Source organism: Grammomys surdaster, unplaced genomic scaffold (assembly GCF_004785775.1).
Source record: "Grammomys surdaster isolate TR1022 unplaced genomic scaffold, NIH_TR_1.0 130, whole genome shotgun sequence".
Classification (NCBI taxonomy): domain Eukaryota; kingdom Metazoa; phylum Chordata; class Mammalia; order Rodentia; family Muridae; genus Grammomys; species Grammomys surdaster.
In genome coordinates this window covers 26726518-26750445 of record NW_021604588.1, presented here as the reverse complement: position 1 = coordinate 26750445, position 23928 = coordinate 26726518, and the positions used below count along the sequence as shown (strand labels likewise).

At 42.1% G+C, this 23928-nt stretch overlaps 1 protein-coding gene across 2 annotated transcripts; it reads right to left on the bottom strand.

Moving 5' to 3' along the window:
• Window positions 1-675: 675 nt before the first annotated feature.
• Cd34 (CD34 molecule) lies at window positions 676-22934 on the bottom strand. 2 transcript variants are annotated; one of them, XM_028760026.1, is made up of 8 exons: window positions 22840-22934; window positions 13581-13751; window positions 12677-12936; window positions 11218-11298; window positions 3555-3705; window positions 3266-3318; window positions 2903-3067; window positions 676-2190 (listed from the first exon to the last, which is right to left on the bottom strand). In XM_028760026.1, exons 1-8 carry the CDS (start codon window positions 22916-22918, stop codon window positions 2005-2007), a joined length of 1146 nt encoding a protein of 381 aa, XP_028615859.1. In that variant the 5' UTR covers window positions 22919-22934; the 3' UTR covers window positions 676-2004. The 2 variants fall into 2 exon arrangements, with proteins under 2 accessions (XP_028615859.1, XP_028615860.1); XM_028760027.1 differs by having other exon boundaries at window positions 2073-2341.
• Between the last annotated feature and the right edge of the window lie 994 nt (window positions 22935-23928).

Here is a 23928-nt window from a genome sequence, read left to right as displayed (position 1 = left end):
GACAACACTAGAAATAAATAGGTTGAAGATGTATCTGATTTTGACAAGATAAGACTGGAGGAATAAATTTTTGTTTAGCCTCTAACCCCCTATGCACTTAGGGGTGTTTCTAGAGGCCTCTGAAAGTCCAGCAGCACCCCTCCCCCACTTCCTGTGGCATGAGGGCAGTTCACCTAGAATCTGGTGTGAGCAAGTGCTTATATATGGCTGCTGTAATCTGGGATTTGGTAGCCAGATCCAGAATGAATAGACCTCAAATAGTCCTTCCTGGCTAAGCTATGAGCTGGGTTAGAGGATGCTCAGATAATATGAATCCTTGCCCCCCTCCCGCACTTTTTTTTTTTTTTGGTATATTTTGCATGCAGCAACTCACATGCCTCCCTTCTCAGAAAGATGTTTCTGAATACCCAACGTGCCTCTCCCTTTTGAAAGAGCATTGAAGCCTGTCCTTCTCTCTACTATGGAAAGTTTCCAGCCTCTCTGCCTTCCAACATGGAGAGGAACTTTTTACAAAGTCACAAGTTCTGGGCATCCTGGCTGGTACCCGTGTCCCTCCCTATGCCAGTCTCCTTGGTTGACCTCCCCCATACTGCCGCTTCCCAAGCCCGTTATAGAAGAAACCAGTCGGTCAGTTAGCACACTCAGTATTATAGGCCCCCAGCAAAGATTTCATCATCACTTTAATCACATCATTCTCACTCATCACGTTTATTCAGAAGAAAATCCACGCAGTCCTCTCATCTCTGGAAAGTTTTGTTCCTAGCCATCATTACAATCAGGACCCCTGTTCTCCCCTTTGGAAAAATAAGAGAAAGGTCCCTGGGTCCACCCAGGAGAGAAGCTTATAGTCTTTGTAGATATCCTGAAGCTCTGATCACAAAGAGGTATAAAATAGTGAAGGGGACTGGACTAGGAAAGGCACAGACAGAAAGGAATCTGCCAGGGGACTGAGGCCACAGCTCCCCCAGGAGTCAGAGGGAGGGGGAAGTCATATAGTTTAGAGACGGCCGGGGCCTCAGAGCAAAAGGATTCCTCTGAAGAGCTCAGGTCAGGAGGTTTAGCTGAGCTGGGCCTGGTAGCTCAAGCCTGTAATCCAAGCTACTTGGAAGCCTAAAGACAGAGTTTAAATTTAAGGCCTGCCTGGACTATATAGTTCAAAGCAAGCCTGATCACATACTTGAGACCTTGTCCCTAAATAAAAAGAGGGAGGAGAGCTAGGGATATAGCTCAAGGGTAAAACAGTTGCCCAACATGTCTGAAGCTCTGGGTTCAATCCCCAGCAACAAAATAAAACAAAAAACAGAGGCTCAGTTCAAAGTCTAGTTCCACCGTCCTGTCTACAACCAATGAGACGTTCTGTGTGGGCCCAAGGGATCGGGTTGAGATGCTGCACTAAAACACTGAGCAGGCTCCAGACAGAAAGTTGTCCTGACCTCTGCAGACAGACATTCAGGAACAGGGGAACAAGAGAGAAGTTGGTGACTAAATCCACAGTGTCTTGAAGTTATAAAGGATATAATTTTTCTAGGGATATATTTTAAAATATAGCACTTTTCTGGCTGTACCCTTGCAAGGGAGCATGTGTCAGTGATTACCTTGGTTTCCCTAAAGTAGGGGAAAAAGAAGTAAAAAAAAAAAAAAAAAGCAAAGTTTCCTGGGAAGAAGTTGTAGTTTAGAAAAGCTAGTCTTTTGGAGAGTTCTTGTGAAAAAAGCCAGAGAGGATAAACAGGTTCAGGGCAAGTGCTACACAGCCACCAACCTTCTTGGCAGCTCTAGACCTAGGCTTCTTCCCACCACAACATGACCCAAAGGTCAGAGATTGGATTCAGGAAGCTCAATGTGCAGGGGGCAGTTTATCTGCCTCCCCAAAGGTGAAGAGTCCCAGGGACAGTCTCGGAAGTGTGTGTAGTAGGAGAAGGTCAGACATGAACTGAAGGCAGTATGAAGTCAGAGACAGAGATGCCACTTTCCTGGATACCACCCAGTTTTGCCCACCCAGCCAAATCACAGTTCTGTGTCAGCCACCACATGTTGTCTTGCTGAATGGCCGTTTCTGGATGTGGCCTGGCCGGTCCCGTTCTCCTGAGCCCCTCGGGTCACATTGGCCTTTCCCTGAGTCTCAGAGGAGGCCCCAGGTCCTGAGCTATAGCCCTGGCCTCCACCATTCTCCGTGTAATAAGGGTCTTCACCCTGGACGGTATAGAAATAAAGTAGCATTATCTGGTAAGCAGGGTTGTGAGGTACTGTGAGGAGAGCACAGAGGAAGGAGGAGTGGGGGCAGATCAGGTACAGCTACATGTGCAGCCTCTTTTCTTCCCAACAGCCATCAAGGTTCCAGCTCCTAGAGGAGAAAGGACAGAGGAGAGGCACCACACCATGTCAATACGGCTCAGTAACCAACCCCATAAGAAACAAGTCTCTGGGGCAGGAGAGCCTCCCCAGTAGATGCCAGCCATTGGCAAGAATCAACCTTCAGCTTTTTCCCTCCCTTTATCCAGAACACTGTAAGAGTAGACTTCCCTTCCACAGGTCCCATGTTTTGTGAGTAAAATGGCACCCACAGGGCATTCAATATGTTCACAAATAAGCACATCCAATGTAACAGCTTATTCTCTTATCCAGATGAACTATCCAGGATAAAATGAGCAGATGATATAAATCATCAGCTGTGACATTGACTAGCAGATGGGCTTGCCCCAGTTTACCCTTTTACCAATTTGCTGCATGATACCCCTGCTCTATTGTAAATACAATGTCTTCATGCATGCATGCATATCCCTATGTCAAAAATACCAAAAATATCTTTTATGGCATTTCTCCCTGTCCCTTTCATGTCACCTATGAGCCTCCCCAGAAGTTCATTATCTTTCTCATTTGTTTAACCCTGTACCCCCAAACTGACCAGCCTTTCTCCTGTGGGGCTCCAACTGCGACGGTTCATCAAGAAATAGCCAGTGGTTCCCAAGATGGCCAGCAGGACTCCTGAGGTGACCAATGCAATCAGAGTCTTTCTGGAATAGCTCTGGTGGCTTCCAATATCTTGTTTGTTGAAGCTTTGGATCCCCAGCTTAAGGAAAGGACAAACAAATGGCAGCATATCACTTGTGGAAAAGGAGTTCTAGTGAGAAGCCTAGACCACTCTGAATCCATCCCTTGATGGAACTCCCTGATGAAGACAGAAAGAAGCAAGGGGATGCCCGAAGAGACCACCCTTTCCTCTCCTGACCCAGCGCTCCCTGTGATATGCGTCATCTTGTGAACATACCTTTTTCAAGTCAGACTGATGCTTTTCCATAAACTGGAGTTTGCTGGAAAGTTCTAGAATTAGAAACAGGGGTAGTTAAATCTAGAAGCTAGTCCAGCTCATTTTGAGCTATCCTCCCATGTTGTCCCAGAAGCTCCTTTATCCAAAGTGGTTCTTTTCAGCTAGATCTTCATTCCCAGCACCTGTGGTTTCTTAAACTGAGGTATAGGAGCTCCAACCAGGATATTCTAACATGAGCCCCATTTCATTTCAGCCCTATTCAATCCAAAGCCTCCAAAGTGAACCTTACCTGTGCTATTGGCTAAGACCATCAGCAGACACTCAGGCCTAACCTCAGACTGGGCTAGAAGCAGAGAGCAGACACCAGCCTCAGCCTCAGCCTCCTCCTTTCCACACAGTATTTGGATTAGGTCTTCTCCCTTTTCCTTCTTAAACTCCTCCTGGGAAGACAGAAAAGAAAAAAGAAAAGAGAAGAAACCAAGAGATGAAATTACTAATAACCCTGAACCACATCTAGAGTCTCTGGTAAGAATTCTGATTCGGTTCACATTATTGTGCCCTCCACAAGAAATCCTTCTTTCTAGAATTCCAATGTAAAACATCAATGCTAACTTATGTGTGCAATAACACAGTAAGAAAAAATAAGATGTAAACATACAAACAGGAAATAGTTCCTTATTCAATAATTGCCTGTATATGCTTGCTGCTCAAACTGAATTTGGTATCATCATCAACACCAAATTAATGCTAATTAATAATAAAGGAGTCATTTTCTTCATTGTTACACCAGCTCTAAATGATAGTAAAAAGCCAACTGAGGTGAGGAGTGGAGAAAGTCTATGAATATTGACTAAACAATCTCCTTGAAGCATCTTCCTTCTTACTGTTCCAGCAACAGTTCCAACTCTATCAGCAAGTCCTGCTCACAATGACATATTGTTTCCATTCAAAGCATAGAAACCAGTTTAATGAAATTTCCAGATCTTCCTTCAGGTTACTGGTTGTACTATAGGACTCAGGGACTCAGGAGATACACCCCTATCATTTTAATCAACTAAGTCTCAAGAGTTGGAGGCCCTGACTATATCCTTCAGAATGGGCTCTCCCATTGCCCAAGACTTATTGTAGAGCCTCCCATCACAATGACCTCCCTCGCACAACACAAACCAAGATTTTCTCCAGTTTTGATGGCAGATGTGAAAGGAGAATAATGCTTCATAGACCTGATAATATTCCTGTTGGGGGAAAACTGCTGAAGCTTATAACCATTATCGAAGCTGAGCCTTCTGGAGAAGGCTTCCTGAATGGAGGCAGATCTGCTGCCCAGAGTGAAGTCCAAAGGTCTTTACAGTTGGAAGGGAGCCTGGGTATTTTCCTTTTGTTGAGATCTGAGGAAGGAAAACCTTCTTTATGCCTACATTAGACAAAGTCAAGATTGGCCTTGGGCCCTCAGGGATTACAGAGAGCAGTAGGAAAATAACTGGCTATGAGTGAGGCCAGCAGGACGTGGCTGGCCTTACAAGCTCTCAACTTGGGCCAAGTACCTTCCTAACACCGTGCTCTTCAGGTTAGGGGAGAGGTTACACACAATGACTCAGGGTTCTTTATGAGTTTTTGCTGCCTGAAAAGACAGGGGCAGGTCTCCCATAGAATCTAAACAAAATCTAAACAAAATGTAACCTTCTGACATTCTCAGTGCTAAGAAGCTGTACTTTGACAATATAAAGCCATTCTAACATTTATCAAGCCCTGATAATGGCCTGCTATTATGCACTGTCAGAAAATGTGTGTGTGTGTGTGTGTGTGTGTGTGTGTGTGTTGTGTGTCTGTCTATGTAAGGACACGGTGAAAGGTAAAAAAAAAGAAGCTATGAATTCCACATGATCAAACCTCTTGTTTATATATGTAGATATATGGCAGTTAAAATAAATGTCAGCTACTGTGGCTAATGCTCAATATCAGGTTCCTTTCACGTCTTTATTTATCTGGCTCTTCCACTAGTCTAGAAAGTGAGTACTGTAATTCTTTTATTCTTTTTATTTTACAGACGAAGAAACTGAGACACAAAGACTAGTTACCTAGAGGAAAGTATAACAAAGAACTGAAGTTTGCAAAAGAGGGCAAAGACATCTAAATTGTGTTAGCAGGAATAACTCAGTGTGCTGAGGTAAAGATAAAGCTGTCGGGGAGGCTGGAGGAAAGCATGGAAGCAAGTCTGGTGTGTGACAGTCTGCCCAGCCCCACTACAGCTAAAATATGATGAAACCCCTACCATCTCTGTTTTGCTCCATACCCTGCAAGACTCAACTCAAATCCCATGTCCTCCAGGAAGCAACCTTTGGCAAATTGGACGCTAATGCTTGTTGTCCAGTTTTCTAGAATCTTTTCAAGTCATCATCGAATAGTCTGTGCTGGGCTCCTCATCTCTAGACTGATTTTGTGGTGCCCATTAAAATGATGTGTAAAGTATTTAATACACAAGGATTCTGACTGGTACTAAACAATAGATATTACTATTATTACTAATAATCATAGTTTTCAATGTAATGCTTAGGGGTGCAAACAGTGATCATCTTCAGCCTCACTGCTGTCATTTCTCTCTGACTAAACTGTAAGACTCCTGAGTGCCCCTATGGTGAGGGTGACGGTGCATGTTATGTAATTTTGAGCCAATATCCCACTTATTATTGTACAAAATAAACAAAAAGAACTCAAAAACTTGTTGTTAAGCCTAGCACCCCAACTTGTTGACCTCTCCCTAGAGTCCTTCCACTGTACGGTTAGTTTATTGGATGAAATTCAAGGCAAGAACAGTGACCGGCCTCCCACTCTGGGATCTACCAGCCCCAATGAATTGTGTTTGCGCTGGGGAGGAGCAGGTGGATCCTGAACAAAACACAATGCTTCTCCGGATGCTTAGGATAAACATCCTCCCTCAAGAGACATGGCAGGCAAACACGTGAGAGAGCGGGCGGGAAGAAGTCACAGAATCACCATTTTGTTTGCGAGAAGCACATTTAAGAGTTTCTAACTACATCTGTACACATGCTGCTTTCTTTCTTTTTTTAAAGCATAACTAACCTTTCTAGAGGGGCATCCTCAAATTGTAGAATGTCTCTTATCATATTAAAGAAGCACATCAAGTACTGGGATGGAGAAGAGGGTACAGGCATATTTATAGAGGATCTTTGAGATAATTAACAATGCTAAATCTCTAGGATCAATTGTCCCCCACTATGCTCTGAATAGGTTTGTTTGTTTGTTTGCTTGCTTTTTGTCAACTTGACACAAGTTAAAAATTATTTGGGAAGAGGGACCCTCAATTGAAAAGAGGACCCCGTAGTAAGAGTTTTCTGTAGCCAAGTCTGTAGTGCATTTTCTTAACGAGTGATTGATATGGAGAGCCCAACCCACTGTAGGTAGTACCACTTCTGGGAATGTGGTGGTCCTGGACTGTGTAAGAAAGCACACTAAGCAAGCCAGGAGCAAGCAAACCAGTAAGCAGCACTCCTTCATGGTCTCTGCCTCATTTCTTGTCTTGAGTTCCTGCCCAGACTTTCAACCCTTTTCTCTTTGAGTTGCTTTTGGTCATGGTATTTATCATGGCAATAAGAAACCCTTCCTAAGATACCCTGCAGCCACCTATTTCAAAGTAATTTTATATAGTTTGCTTGTTAAATTTGACAGTGCAAGCAAAACCCATATCTTCATTGATGAGACTGGAATAATTAAGGGGTTGTTGTTATAGGTTGGACAACAAGTGGGTAACGACTAAGCGGAAGACATTAAATTGTCTCCAAATATTTCCAATAGGCAGTCTTCCTCCATTGGTTCTTCATCTGTAACTGATGTTTTCTGTATGGAAACTGACCTTTAGTGTTTGGGTAGAGGGCAAGGAAGGCAGAGGCTATATGTGATCAGAGGTTGGCAGCAGCCTGCCTCAGAGGAAGTTGGTATAATGTATAAGTGAGGTAATGTGAACTGTGCAGATATGAACTTTGAAAAAGCAATTAAACTAACTACCCAAACAGTTTCATCTTTGTGAGTTGTATGGATACAAAGAGTAAATATAACGGACACTAAATAAGTACAATAGTTCCAAAAAGTATACTTGTAGCAAAGAACTTGAAATTGATATTTCTCCAGAGATACAAATGCCAAGGAGCACATGGAAAGATTTTCAATATCACTAAGCACCAGAGAAATGTAAACATAGCCATAATGAGACAACTATTCACATCTATTAGGCTGGCTGTGTATTTAAAACAGAGAGTAGTGGTGAGCAGGTGCTAACAAGGATGCGGAGGAACTAGAGCCCTTGTATAATGTTGGCACAAATATCAAGTGGTACAGTTACTATAAAAAAAAAAACCCGGTGAGATGGACTGGAGTGTCTAGTACAGAGAACTTGCTTAGTATATACAAAGACCTGGATTCAAGCTCCAAGAATGCAAAGAAAACAAAATTATAGTAGTTCCTCTAAAAAAGAATTACCATATCACTTAGCAATTATGCAGCTTGGTATTTACCTCAAAAGTTTATATTAGGTGCCATAAAACATGTCCATATGCGTTCACAGCCACTTTATTCACAATAGCCAACAGGTGGAAAAACAAGTGTCTATTAATGAATGAGTGGACAGACAGAATGAGGTACACATGCATAATGGGATATTATTCCGTCTTAATCCAGAAGTAATTTATGTTATAATCTACTCATCTCGGTACCTAGAATAACCAAGTTTATAGAGACAGACAGGAGAGCAGTGGTTGCCTGGGGGTGGAGAACCATGTTATAGGAAGATACCCAGAGTTCTAGAGAGATTGGCTGCAAGGTGTAGTTTTGATGTTCAGCATTACTGAGTTTTAATTAGAAATTGTAATGGTAGTACTTTTCATGTTGTGGGTATTTTACCACAATTAAAAATGTTGGTGAATTCTCCTGCACACATGACTATGATATAAGAAAATAAAGTAATCTTAGATTTTAAAAAATGCTGTGGCCCTTTAGTACAGTCCCTCATGTTGTGGCAACCTCCAATCATAAAATTATTTTGTTACTACTTCGTAACTGTAATTTTGCTACTGTTCTGAATCCTAATCTCGAGACTCTTGACCACAAACACTAAATTAAGCAGATAGTGAAGTGGAAAGAATGGAAATTAGACCTGAGGAGACCTAATGCTCTACTAACAAGGACTCTGAGATGAAGCAACATGCTTGAAAGCATGCTATTCCTTAGCATGTGTAAGATGCTTAGAACCAAAGGATGCAGAAGAGAAGGAGAGTTAAGGGGGAGTTAGCGTTACAGAATGTATATAGGAAAAGATGGTCCACAGAGGGAGAGCTAGCACCTTGGTGCTCATCATGCACCTTGCAAAATAAGGGCTGAGAAGGCTGAGAACCACATACACCGTTATGTTGAAACTGGTATTAGGTAGGTATCAGTATCAAATGAGTTCTGCAGGATGTGTTAATAGAGAAAACCAAATCCTTAATGTTCCTAATTTGGGGTGTGGGTAGGGCCTGACTCTCCCACCAGTACAGTGGTTCTTAACCTTCTCAATGCTGTCCCTTTAGTATAGTCCCTCATGTGGTAACCCACAATCATAAAATTATTTTGTTACTACTTCATAACTGTAATTTTGCTACTATTATGAATCCTAATGTAAAGCTCTGTGTTTCCAATGGTCTTAGCTAACCCCCATGAAAGCATCCTTTGACCCCCATAGGGGTCGCGACCCACACGTTGAGAACCTCTGTACTAGGACCGCCAATACTTAAAAGCCCTCTGACAACAAAGCAGACATGCAACCTATGGCAGCTAGGAGGCACTATACCCTTTGCGATAGACTATTAGCCTAGCAAGATTCAAGGAAGGGAATCTTGAAACATTGGGAGCCATGGCTAGAAATTCTGGATCCAGAGAAAAATTACCCCAGGAGGGCTGCTTGGTCCTTGGGAGAAAGAGCTCTGGGATGGACAGTGATGGGATGAAAGAAATGGGATGGACAGTGATGGGAACACCAGAGGATGACAACACTTCCCATGTGTTCTGTAGTGGTAGACTGTAAAGTGTGGAAGTCTTGTTATTGGCTCACATGTTGGGGGGGGGGGGTGCTGCTTTATCCAGCCGCTAATCACAGCTCCTCCACCAATCTCAAAGGAACTCACAGAAAGTTCTTTGGTCAGGAATGAAGCAGACTGACAGCATAGACCACAGGTAGAAAGAGCAGTTCTTTCCAGTGTAGCACTTATCTTAGATGATGACTCCAGTTATACGTGATCCTGAGAACAGCAAACTGATATGAAAAGTACTCTGCAGTTGTCTCTAAACCCTGAGCACAAAGAACTAGCATTCTGGCACAGACCTGTGTAATACCACACACACACACACACACACACACACACACACACACACACACACACAAATGAAAGAATATGCCATTAAGATGACAGGCAAAATAAAACTGATGGTATTATTTTGTCTTTAACGTTAATCAGTAAGGTTAAAAATCAACATCAGGCACGCATTAACTGTTGCTTGTACTGTGACCATTTATGTTTACCCTAAATGTTTTTGAAAACTGCACTGAGTTATTTAATTCTAAAAACTTGTATTTATGATTTCTGACACTTTTAAGTGCTCTAAGTTAAAGGATCCTTTTAATATGTAGTTTAAAAAGATTTGTAAGTCAGAGGTACCCACCTGATAGCTGCAGGTAGGAAACCAGTTATTTGAGTAGCCAAAATAAATAAGGCATGTTCCCTACAGCCTAAAGTCTGTCTAAAACATGCAGCCAGCTGCCACCTGCGAGCTTCCCTTCACTGCATTCCCAATTTGTAAGAAAACATTTTACTGTAAAAGAAAACAGCACTTCTTCTTGCACACCCATTCTTTCTCCGGGGCCTTGTTACTGTCAGGAAACAGGATTTACTGTAACACACAAAATTCACACTATGCCATATACATTCTAACCAATGCAGTCTGACAAGAAAATGAAATAAGAATCACTATTGTTTTAAAAAAAAAAATGAGAAAAGTAACACACCATAGCAGATACCTTGGTAGCTCACTTTAAAAATGAAAAAAAAGAAAAAGGACCAACCAAGAAGCTCCTAGAATTAACATATTTAAAAAGGACACAAACTAGAGATAAGTATTCAGACTTCAATAATTTTCTAATATTTACACAATAGTAAATTATAATATATGCTAGGATATCCTTGTTTAAAATTCATCAAACTTATAGTAAACAATGTTGGGGCTATGCCTTGGCAGAAAAAACTTGCCTAGAATGAAGAAGGTCTTGGGTTCCATTCCTACCCCAAAGAAAAAATATATGTTGAAGGGGTGTGGGAACAAATAGGAAAATATTTTAAATTTAAAAAAAAAGGTAAAAGATACAAAATAAGAGTAGAAAAACCTCAAGGATTTTAGACAAGTTCCTATTCAAACTTGTGTGACTTTTTAAAATTTTTCTTCTAAAAAAGAGTTGTGAACCATACTTTTGTGGTATAATTAGGAAAGATTTGGCTTGTTGGAAATTAAAAAGGCACTGTATTATAAAAACGCAGCAAATTTAAAATGGACAAATAAAATACCTTTGAAGTACCAAGTCATATAAAACTTTAACGTAAACACGAGAATAAATTCAGTGTGCACTAAAGAGTTACAATTAACTCTTTTGTTGAATGGTTCCTATCTGGGCAATGACAAGGACTTTCTCGATATAAGAGCAAGGTTAAATCTGACATCAAATAACATTTTATTTTAAATTGTTTTTGCCCAACTTGCTCACTAGATGGGGGCCTCTGACTACCCAAATCCAAGGATTAACATCAGAAATAGCCTAAACTCCCAGACTCCTTATCCAGAGGAGGCCAATCCAGGGTAACTTCAGGGTTTCAGAGTGGTTGTGGATTGTGGGAAGAAGATCAAGACCAACTTACACAACTAGATGCTTCACTTAGTTCCAGGCAGATGCCCTGAGCCAACCTCACTTCTCGGATTCCTGAACATTTGATTTCTCCCTATAGTAAAGGAAAGACAAAGTGAATACTTTGTATCCTTGCCCCTCACTTCTTCCCCGCCTCATTTCTGACAAAGTATTCTCTTGAACAGTATAGGAAAAAGGAAATTTAAAACTTGTCAGAGGCCTAGAGATTTCTATCATTTATTTAATTACTTCTTTTTTGAGACAAAGTCTTATTCTATACCTCAGGGTAGACCAGAACTCACTATGTAGCTATGTAACCTGTGCTGGCATCAACCCATAATTGTCCTGCCTTTAGGTTGTTGTGATTTCAGACATGTCCAGTGAGATTTGAAATAAAAATTGAGCAAAAAAATTATTCAGAATATAAAATGTTTGAAAATCTAAATCTTTGTGATATCTAATGTGGTGCTGCAAGTGGGAGATACACACTACAGACTTTTGAGTATATAAGCTTATTGAAAAATATGATATAAAGTGGCCATTAAATTATGTGCATATGATATATATGAAGTACAGACAAGTTCTATGTTTTGATTTGGGTCTTATCCTCAAGATATCTCATTATATATTGTAAAATCAAATGAAATATTCCAAAATAAAAAAATCTGGATGAAAGATTTTAAGATAAGGGCACTCAGAGTGTAGTTACATTGTTACAACGTCTCCCATGAGAGAATCAAGCCTTTTGTTAACAAATCTAGACCATAAGCAAAAGGCTATTTGCTTATCTTGGGAACCCCTGTTTTAGGTGATGCTTTAAGGGAAAAAGAGGAAATTGTTTTGTTTTTCTCCTCAGTCAATTACACACAGACAATGGAGTGGCCAGGCAGCTGTTGGTGACACCTGTTTTTCTCTGGGCCCCTAAGAGTCTTTGCATTTATCTGCTACCTCTTTAAAAACAAACAAAAACTAGCCCCCTAGTGTAGGCCACATGCTCTAATTTCTCTCCTTCAGATTGAAAGCTGGCGATTGCCACAGGCTCAAGGCCAAGAAGGTCAGACTGAACTCACCACCCCTATGTGTACAGTTCTCAGTTCTACAGGTGACATCCTCACTGCCATTCTGTGTCTGGTACAGCCACTAGCCCTCACATATATGAGAAATACTTTGCCCTAAATATTTTAAGAAAGGCAACCCCTAAATATTTTAAGAAAACAGGGGACAGATACAAATATTACCAATGGGAAGTGGTACCTCTGAAGAATTAGAGAACTAAAAGGATCTCTAAAAATCTCTCCCTAAAGCACAGACCAGACTTCTCACAGGACTCTACCCTCTCTTCCCCATCTTCCTCCTGACTCGCCTTTCTAGCAATATAAGGTCCATATTCCATGTTGATTCCAAGATAACTAAATCTCATGCTCTTATGAGCAGTGAGGCATAATCTGCCATCTGGGACCCAACTTACCCACCTTAGTGGCACTTGAGGCAGAAGATGACGAGTAAGCATATGGCTCAGTGGGTGATGTCATCTCAAAGCTGATATTACTAGGTGAATAATCAGAAACATTTACAGATGGCAGGTTGGGCTTCCAGGTCATCTCTGAAGTGGAAACACTGTCTGAAGTAGTAGGCAGTATGACAGTTGGGGAAGTCTGTGGTTGTGAAAAAGTGTGTGGAGTTCCAGAGCCTGAAGGGGTCCCAGAGGTAGCTGTAAAGTTGACTGTAGTCTCTGGAATACACCAAAACAGTATATATGCATCTGCACGATACACTCAGAAACACACAATCTCACTTTCTGGATTTCTGCACAGAAACCAGAATTTGGTGAGGTTATAGTTACTTTATATTTTAATCCTGACCCAATTCATTTCAAGCCAGCTGTTAGAACTATAGCTATAATATAAAACAAGGGTGTCCACTCTTTTATTAACATTGGAACATGATGTTATCATCACAAATATGTTGGACCTCATTTGTAGCTAACCTGAGACGCATGAGGCCCGGGGGTATCAGATTAGCCATGCAAGATCTAGAATGTAGCCAAGGTGCACTCCAATTCTGAAACTGAAAATTTTATCCTGCGGAAGTCCTTTAGTTAGTTTGAACCCAGATCCATCTTCCACCACTTAGAAGAGAACAGAGATATCCATCAATGGAATCCAATTTGATCCTTACTTATACTAGCTGAACCTAGCATTAGTATGAGAATCAGTCCTTTTCTGGACCCATTTGTCATGTATGGCCTACAAATGTTTCCAACACAGAGAAAGCCGTTTAGAACTTACTTAAGAATACCCTTTCTTGAATCATTGGCTTGTATGACCCCATCTGTGGTTGGGGAACAGGCTATACTGGCTGAGTCCTTCTGATTACCTGAGATGGCTGGTGTGGTCTTACTGCTGTTCTGATAGATCAGGTCGTAGCTGGTACTTCCAGGAATGCTAGCTGTGATGCTTTCCTCAATGGATTCATTTGTAGGAACTGATGGAGAAGATATTCCTTGGGTAGAATTCTCCGTGGCAACAGAAGTCAAGTTATTTAGATCTGTGAACCCAGGGGTTACAGGGAAATAAGGAGAAGTTAGAACCTGACCTTCCTAGTGCCTCATGAAAACACCGGATTCAACTTCATTACTTTAGGTGAATCTGACTGGAACATCTCTGCTGCCCATGACAATGGAGAAACACTAATAACATATTCCTAGACATCAGACTGGTTTCCCATTACTAGGCTTTTCCTAATGAAATATACTGAACATTTATAAACACAGGAATATCATAAATAATTAAAAACTGTAGCAACACAGAGATATAATGTTTGTAATGTGTATAGCAAATACCAAGATACAAAATATACAAAATACCACCTATATAAACATTACAAGGATTGGAAATGTGAGAGAGACTATGTTCCTAGCTCCATTTTGTACACTTTTCTTTTTTGGTCAAGTTCTATCCAATATATTAATTATCATAAATAATCTACATACGTACTTTCTCTATGAAAAGCCACTTAGCTAATCTTTTATTCTGTCTTGCTCATTTACAAACTTCAGGACCTTCAAACCCATTGTCCTTTCCTTTAAATGAAGGCCTCAACTGCAGTGAGCAACCTGGAGATTGCTTTCGGGAAGTTCTAAGCTGGAACTCACCTTGATGGGACGAGAGACGTAAGACCTGGCTTCTCATTCTGCCTCATAGAAGGGAGACAGAGAGCTTTGCCAGAGCTACATATTTTCAAGCACGCATACCTCAGTTTAATCCTTAAATATAGGCTGTTTGTCTACTTTTTACATGAATTGTCAGGAAATCAAACTACTAATGATTCTTGATCTATGAATTCTCTGAGTACCTAATTACACTAGTGTCCCATACGTACATGCAAGATCCTCCACACTGTGAACCTGAGTCATGTGAAGGAAGAGAGTAAGGGAAGTGGGCTGGGGCCAGACTCATTAGTAGAAAGAAGAGGAAAGAAGTAGACTGGGGCCGGAGTTGTGGGCAGGAAGACGGGAAAGAACACAAGCTGGGGCCAAGGCCTATCTTGTCCTGACCAGCCATGTAAGATTGAATTCCAAAAATGTTAAAGTTCCAGAGTCAAAGTTAGTTTTCCCAGTGACTGAGGAGGTGAATGGTTAAGGTATGGGGATGAGCTGTTTAGTTAAGTCTGCTTGTTACTGTTTGGGAAGACGGTAAAGGTGGGAGATGGAACCCTAGCTAGCACCTACGGAAAACATTCTTGGCCTTAGGTTGACTAGAAGCTAAAATTCTGACTTCCCTCTAGATGTTTACAAGTTGGCTTCAGCTACAAATGTGAAGTTCAAGCATGTAAGAGGACGTGGGCCTCTTTGTGAATTGCTCAGGAAAAGTCTCAGGCTCCATAGCTGACAACTGTAATACCATTTGCAAGGACACCTGAAGTGTATCTCTAAATTTTCCTGGTTGAAATCTAGCTCTGTAATTTTTTTTCCATTTTCCAAGGTCAAAAACAATGTAAACTGATTGCTATTGCCATCAACATCTAGAGGGAAGTCAGAATTTTGGCTTCTAGTCAACCCAAGGCCAAGAATGTTTTTCATAGGTGCTAGCTAGGGTTCCATCTCTCACCTTTACCACCTTCCCAAACAGTAGCAAGCAGACTGTATTAATATTGACCACAGAAATCATGTTTTATTATGTGTCAGGTAAATAGGGAAAAAAGTAATATTACTGTCTTCATTCTAAAAATGAAAGACTTATGTCACCAAGTTGTTGGTCAGGGGAAGAATATAGATCATTTGGACAAGCAGCAAAGAATGTAGGTCTTGCCGACTTGGTAGTTGTTAAGAATCTCAAAGCCTTTGTAGACAGCAGGATATATGTGTGTTCCTATTTAGTTTAGATACAGAAGTCAACCTAAGCTACTTCTTTCTTAAGATAGGACCCACCAATCTGACCCTAAGACATGAATTTATTACAAGGGCAAGTGGTGGTAACATTCAGACAATGAATTAAAGGAAACATATTTTCAACGTACCATTCTAAGATATCCCTTAAATTCCCCCTTTGAAATCTTTCTTTCTGCCCACACCCTCCTTGCTGGACTCAAACACGTCAATTCCTGGGAATCCCATCTGGTCTAGGTTGGCCCAACCCCAAAGGAAACCAGGCCTGGCTGAGATGATGTCATGCTTTTGAACCCCTCCCCCAAGGGGCCTCCATCACCCAGACAAACAATTTTGAACTTTTCCAGATGTGATGAGAGACCCGCTGCTCGTTCTAAAGACAGAGGTGCCTGTTCCAGAACAGTGAATCAACTCCAGATCCAAGCTATCCATGGACTCACTGGGGATGGGCTCCCAGCTGTAGCAGCCCCATCCCTCCCACTCTTTGGCCAGATTGCAAATGAAAAGAAGACCTAGGAAAGATATATAGCTCCAAACTTAGGGTAAGCAGCAAAGCTTGTGAGGCTACAAGAGGGACAGAAAAGCAAGGTGAAGTAAAGAGCTATATAAGAACTAGCTTACCACAGGGACTACCATAGCCCCTAGTTCAGGAGCCATTCCTGACTTACAAACTGCAGCACAGATCCTTCAGTGATGTGTCCCTGGGCCTTACCCTCTAGGGCTCTTCTGCAGAACTAATGGGTCATAGAGAAGGCTCTACTAAGGCTGGAATGTGTTTTTTTGTTCTCTCTACCTATATCCACTACCTTAAACCATCAAACCCTGGGCTTCTTTCTCCAAATTTCTGATTCCTATGCTTGAAAGAAATAAGAGAAGACTACACTCCCTGAAAACCTTTCAGATGTTGAAAAACAAAGGAGGAAACCTTTCTTCCATTCCACATAGACACGAGGAAGAGCCCCTCTCTCACACCTCAGGAAAGATAGATGAACCCATAACTAAGTAAAATCCTGCTCCTGAATTTAGTTCTTAGTCTGTCCTGTGCCACCTCAAAGACTCTATTTAACCTAGTTATTCTAGTAGCTATGTATGTATGTCTACCACATATCTGTCAAGGGGGACCAGAAGAAAAGGTTGGATCCCCTGGAATTAGAGTTATAGAAGATTGTGAGCTGCCAAATGGAGGCTGAGCCTGCATCCTCTACAATAACAGCTAGTGCTCTAAATCACCAAGTTATCTTTCTAGCTGCTTCCTGTCAAACTTCACTTAACAAACAAACAAACAAGACAGGAGACCAGCTATTGGCAAGTTATTAAATGAGGATTTTAAGACACCAACAGATGTAACACCAAGAATTTTTATAGTGAAAATCACACACTGATCTTATAGGTATTTAGGTAATATTCACATTGTGAATACAGTATTAATATAAGCCTAGTTATCTTGATATTCAAGTGAAAGTTGAAAATTAGAAACATATAGGAAGAAGCAACAGATGAAAACTAAGAAACTGAAATTTCAAAATGAAGAACAGACATTTGAATCATGAAAGTTAAAGTCCTTAGGATAGGTATTCTGAAGAAGGAGAGGCATGTGTAATACATTTTGAAAAAATTTTTGCTTAATATTAGTAAGCTAGAGATTTATATTTTTATTCCAGTTTTTATAATATATATTATATGTACTATATAATATATATACATACACTCCAGTTTTGTCCAGTTTTGATAAAAAGGTTATATATTCTAAATGATTCAGTAAGTTATTACTTAAATAACCAATTTTCCATACATTTTTGGTCTAACTTTTTCAGATATCTTTAGTTTTAGAGTTTGGGAGGTCTGTTTGTTTGTTTATTATTTTTGTTTTTCTTTTAGAGAGGTGTCATGTAACCCAGGCTAAATGACACTTTATGCAACTCACTTTAGATAAGGATGGTGTTGCACTCCTGTTCACCCTGCCTAAGACTCCTAAGTGCTGAGATTACTGGGGTGTACCAACACACCAAGCTAGTTTTAGTTCTTTTCTGATCACCTCCTCAGCTAGCCCCTAGACAGTACAACATTTCTAAATATATCTGTGGTGAAGTCACATCCCTGAAAGGTGAACCACTGGACTACCAATCTGAAACCAGAACTGCCCAGAGACAAAGGCCAACCCAGCCTTGTAGATGCTCCAACTGCTTCTTTCTCTCCTGTGTTCTATCTGTGCGGCTCCAAGGCAATTGAGAATTTTTAAACTTCTCCAGTAAAATGAAATCAAAGTAGGCCCTGCCTCCTGGTTGTTCTGAGGAACAAAGAAGGTGAGGAAATACAGAGTAGCCAGACTGTCTGGTCTTTGACTGTCGTTATGAAAGGGCCCTTCCTTCTGCTTTTGCAGAGCAGAACTTATCTCTGTCACTCATCTGGCACAAAGTCCCACAAGTCGCTTCCTCAGGAGAGGCTTAACTGTCTTTCTCCTCACTTCAGTTATAAATTTTCTTGAATGTCAAGACTTTTTTTTTTAACATACGTGTGTTCTACTCGGGGTGCTTGGCAGATCCTGCAATGCTAGGACAGACAACAGGGTTGAACATTGAGCAGTACTACTCACTCTCACCACCTACAGCATTCTAGTCTTATTCTAATATTCTATGGCTTATTATTATTTATTACTATTTATGTGTGAATGTGTATGACAAAGAGTAGAGGGAGAAAGGGAGAGGAAGATAGATAGATAGATAGATAGATAGATAGATAGATAGATAGAGGATGGATGGATGGATAGATAGACAGACAGATAGATAGATAGATGGGTGATGGATGGAGAGGGAGGGAGGGAGAGAGGGAGAGAGAGAGAGAGAGAGAGAGAGAGAGAGAGAGAGAGAGAGAGAGGAGTGCAGACAAGGATGTACCACAGCGCACACAGTGGTCAGAGGAAAATTTACAGTCACTTTTCTCCTACCATTTGGGTTCTGGGGATCAAACTTACGTCCTCAAACTTGCATGGCAAACACTTTTACCCACTCAGCCATCTTGCTGGCCCTAATGTTCTGTTTAAAGAGGAAAACTTATTAAATTAGGGAGTGACTGTGTAAAGATAGCCAATTATCTCCATATAACAAGGAAAATTCTAGAATCCAAGTCACATTGCCAAAGATTTGATTTTACTTCATCCAGATCAGGAGTTGGCAAACTATAACTCCAAAGATAAGTTCTATTTTGGGGTCAATCTTGTGTGGTCAGTCACTCAGTCAACCATGTCATCTATATGGTCAAGTGTCATAAAGTAATACAAAGTCATATGCCTCAGAAGCCACATTCAGATCCAAAGCCTTGGATACTTTCTGACTTGCCTTTCATAAGAAAAGTTTGTAAATAACCCTCTTGGAGACTAATTTCACTTTCATAGTATGAGCATTTTTTTCTTAAGCACCACAAACATGCAAAGGATCTTACAAAGTTCTGAAGAAAACACAAAATAAAGGGTCGTTTGACACCTTTGCTCCTGTAGGCCTTAGCATTGCTGTGATTTACACAAATCTCTCTAGGACTGGGTCTGACTAGACAGGTCTTTAGGGGTTTTCATAAAAACTGGATTCACCTTGGGACAATCCAAATAACAGAAATTCGACAATGATAAGAAGTTAGCAAAAGGCTAATTTCACAGTGATTCAGGAAGAGAAGTAAATGCAGTTTGATTTTTCTTTAATGGGACGAGCTCATTAGGAGGTAGGTAAGCGAGCATTCAAAAAAATCTTATTAAAGTTACTTCACACCTGTTACATACCATGAGTTTGAGCCATTGTTGGACTAGAACAAACGGCTTGACAGAGACTTTCCTTAGCCCCAGAGGTAAGGTGGAGTTGTTGGCATAAACTCGCCTTGAGCATCCATATTACCCTGAGATTTCCCCATTATAGTCAAATAATCCCTTTTCTTCATCCCTTCACTTCCGAGGATCCTCAGGAGCCCTACCTTTCTTCACTTGCCTTTCTTTAATTTTTCTGGTGCCACTCATTCCCGGATGGCAGCTTAGTGCCGTGGTCACTACTATCATTTCTTCAGGTCAGCGAGCCAAGCACCATTTTCTCCTGTCTCCCCAAGACCTTCCCTGGCAAACCTGCTATGCTTGGGCAATTTTTACCCAAGGTTTAAAAGCATGGAGTGAAATTTCAGTGTAGCTGGAAAAGACAGTGGCACAGCCTGAAATGTTAATACTGTGCTAATGAAGCTATTCTATGAGAAATCTTTAAAGCTTCCAACTCGGCAAGAGCTTCACCTTTCTGCGTTTACCTTGGAATCTAGAGTCCTTCTACCTTCATCTCTTAACCCACCCCAATATAAGACTCTACTTCCCACTTAGCCATCCTGCCTCCTGCCTGCCCTTGAACACTGAAAACTTGTCTAACGTTCTGGGATTTCTTACCCAAAGAACCGTTTGCACATTTTCTTAAGCAATGGAGCAAACTACCCAGAGATAACCACTTTTCTAAGAGGCTTGCTTTTATTTTCCACTCCAGGAAGCAGCGGACTTCCCAGTTAAGCCAGGAGGCCCTTTCCTTTGCATCATTAGGGAAATGATTCATTCCCTGCCCATCCCAAGTGAAGGTCCAGGAAAGTACCTTGCCAGGCCTTGCAATGTGCTTGGATCCTGACCCTACCCCACCCCAAGATGTACGTATCATTCTCCCTGCAGCACAGCAGGGACACTTGAGACTAAATCGAAAGACACTGTGTTTTTATTTTCTAGCCAACATAAGAAGAAAATATTATCATCAGAAACGTCAAGGCCTCCCCCCTACCCATAATATGTAAATTCTGCCTGGCCACTATGAACGTTTCTTTTGGAGATGAATCTGTGTTCTTTTTCCATGCCTTCATATTTTAATTTGCCACACTACAGGACATTTAGTCAGATGAACCGAAGTCAATGAGAGAATGAAACCCAAGTACTAGAGCCTGGAGCTGGGGAACCCTGAAAATAAGCTTAGATCCTCAGGCCTGAAATCCAAAGGAAATCAGACAAGATCATAGACAGTGAAATCTACTCCCTTTTTCCTTATTTTTTTCCAGGATTTTGTCCCCAACTTTATCTGCTACAATTTTGACACTCTTTTGGCGCTGAGCTTTGGGAGACAAAGACCGTTCAGGAAAGGAAAGCAAGTAAGGACGACGCAAATGAACAGGCCCAAGGGGGTAGAGCAAAAAGGATAAGAGAGAGGCCTAGACTCTTGCCTGTCAGCCAGGCAGGAGTGTTGACCAAAATGTAGTGCATTTGAGAAGGCTGTGAAACCTAGCCTAGTCCTCAAAGGGGGAGCACTCAAATCACTGAATTACTTGGCAGTCCCCAAACTCTTGCTCCTCCTTAGCATGTAGCAGGGGGTAAAGGGTGGAGTCTTCTCCCTTCTGGAAAAATAAAAGTATTTTCCCTATTCTTTTTCCCTCTTACATGCAGCCCCGGGCAGGATATAGTTGTGAGGTCATCAGATTCCCAAAGGAAGAAAAGGAATGTGAATAGAAACTGGAGGTAGTGTTGGAGTAAGGGAAAAGACAGGCCCTGGGGAAGAATAGCCCAGGTAAAAAGGGTTCCTTGTTCCCTGAAAGACTTTTAGGTCACCTGGAGCATGAAAGTATTGCCTGGTGGTCCTAGTCACAACCCAGACTCTGGTCACTGATATCTCTTGCCCCTGAGAAAGTGACACTTGTAGTTGTTTAAGAGGTGTTTACACTAGCTTCTAACGGGACAGAAAAGACCTATCTCTTCAAACTACACCATTCCATTCTACACCAAATATTCCAGTAACAACAGCACAGCTGTCTACTGTGGGCATTTTAAATTACATAATTCATTGGTTTAAATTATTCCACAATTTATTCCAGGACAGAAAATAACAGTATTAACAAACAAAAGAATCTCAACACAAACCCTAGGAAGTTCCTGGAGAAAGTAGAGCCTTGGCTGGCTTATGAAGTCTAGCTGGTCTGGGAATGGTGGCCCCTGCCCTGCCCTTTACCCTAAAGCTGAGACACTGATATCTTCAGCATAGTTCCCCAAGGTTTGCAGAGGTTTTTATGTTCTCTCCACCCTGCTCCTTTCAGTCCAAGACAAGGCTGACACTGGCCAGCTGAGGAAATAAGAAAAGACAGCACTCCACCCAGGTTTAGGTCAGTGCTGAGCTGAGTAACCAAAAAGAGTAAGTACAGAGCATCTGATGAGGACTCCAGCCCATGGTCACTCACCTGTGCACAGTGTAGCATCGTTCTGGGGATTTAAGTCTAAGCAAGTTTTCCTCCATCTAAAAGAACAATTAGGTGAACCCAGAACCTAACTCAACTTCTCCTCAGGCAGCTCTCTTTGGGGTGGACCCAAAGGCAAGAGCACAGAAGACAGGGAGCAAAGAGGTCTTGTGGGTAGATCTAGGTCACTCTACACAGCCATAGTGAGTGACCTTTAAGATATACGCTGGGGACTTAGGAGCCCCGAAGGGTTAAAAGCAAAATGATTAATTTGCAACACTGAGAACCTCTAAGGACATGAGTTGGGATGAAGAACAATACCCTCCAACACAATAAAGTTTGCTGTAGACTGAGTGAATACTATTTTTTGCCAACCTAAGAGGGGAAGAGCTTAAGTAAGAGTATGCGTGGGCAGCGGGAGGTGTCTTGGCCTGTCCACTAGCTTTAGAATCTGAAGGGAAGCAGAGCAAGAAAAATCCAAAGAGCAACGAGTGTGTGTTTGTGCATGGAGGAGACTGGTGAGCAGAAGGACTTGGTTTGTGCAGCAAACCACCTCCCTAGTAGCTAGCATCTGCATGGTTTCTGCAGGGGCGACTCTAGCTTTCTAATCTAAAATTTAAAATTGTCCTTTTTTTTTCCTCTGCCTGTTCTTTATTCCAGACTCCTCCACACTAAAGTCCCTCAGTCTTCCTTGAAGGTCTCCTGGCCCTTATTGGGAATGGCTACCCTCACGAATTCTTTATGTTCATGTCCTGGGAACAGTGGGTGCCTGGACCCTTCTCTGGACCACGCTGGGCTCTTGCTTCCTCAATTAAGGAGAGTTACAGAACTTTTCCTTCCTCTGGGTTCTAGCTCCAACTTTGAGCTTTGCACCTTCAGCCACGCAGAGGAGCTGGCATCCCCCAGCACTACCAGAGTAAGCTCACATCTAGTTCCAGCGCAGGATTCCCAGGTGAGGTCAGCGGCCGGGGGTCTTCCCTCCTCCCGGCCCATAGCCTGGCCCCTTGGCCCTCAGCTGTTAATACTCACGCAGCAGACTCATCAGGCAGAGAGCTACCCAGCCCCATGGCAGCAGGAGCCCCGCGCGCGCGCCCCTGTGGACCTGCATTCTCGTGCACCGCTCCGGAGATGCGCTCGGTGCAGGAGGCGGCCCGGCGCGGGACGCGCTCCTCCGCCCTTCGCAGGGGTGGGGGATACTGGCTCTCCTCCCCTGCTCCCTGTCCGGAGGGGGTGGGGGATGCTGGCTTATCCCCTCCCTGTTGAGTCTTGGCGAGGCCAGCCCCTCTCCTTGGCTGTTGCCAGAGTTCCTGGTCAATCCAAAGGCCCTGGACCTGAGCAGTGAGGTTGGGGCTGGAGACAGATGACCTGGAAGATTGCCAAGTCAGCCGCTGGCTAACTGGGCAGATCGGGATAGTAGGTTTTTGAACTCCCCTACTTCACTTTTAACCCTGTGTCATCTTGGCTGCTTCTGGGCAGGGTCAAATTTCTCCTTTCTGATTTCTTTATTTTCAAGTTTTAAGCATGGTAGGAAACCACTGTATACGCCTGAGTTTACAGGAGTAAGATTTTCAGCTAAGCAGGAAATAACACAAATCCAAGACACCTTTAATGATAGTCACAGTGGAATCTGCGCTGCGTGTTAAAAATGAGCAGGACATGAATAGGAAACTAATAGCCTTTTCACAGGTCCGGCCCATCTGTTATATTACCATCTCTGTTTACACTCATTTTCCAGCTAAATCCACAGAATTTGTATTAATTTTCCTGGGATCATCCATATTTTCTTAGTGGAGTCATAGCAATCGCCAATACCATAAAGATGGTATAGCTACTCCATAGCATATGGCTTTTCTCCACTGTCCCCTCTACAGCACTTAGGTTTAAGTTTCCTGATTCTATGGGGGCATTACTTGCCCCTCCCTTCAGACAAAGGATTCCCTGGATTCCTCCCCTCCCCTATCTAACATCTTCCAGCACTTCTCTGTGCTTTCCCAAGCAATGGTTCTGCATGCTGATGCACTGGAGTGCAGGATTCTAGTAGGGTAGTCAGACTCCTCACAGGTCAGGAAGAGCAAGCCAGGAGGAGAGAAGAGCATGGCAAGACAGGTGATAGCAGCA

Excerpts from the sequence above, each read along its gene's own strand:
- Cd34 (XM_028760026.1), bottom strand. The coding sequence starts at position 22,918 with ATGCAGGTCCACAGGGGCGCGCGCGCGGGGCTCCTGCTGCCATGGGGC. Across the intron at positions 13,752-22,839 it reads CTGCCTGATGAGTCTGCTGC|ATCTAAATAACTTGACTTCT; the intron begins GTGAGTATTAAC and ends CTGGGTTCACAG. Across the intron at positions 3,068-3,265 it reads ATCAGTCTGACTTGAAAAAG|CTGGGGATCCAAAGCTTCAA; the intron begins GTATGTTCACAA and ends CCTTTCCTTAAG.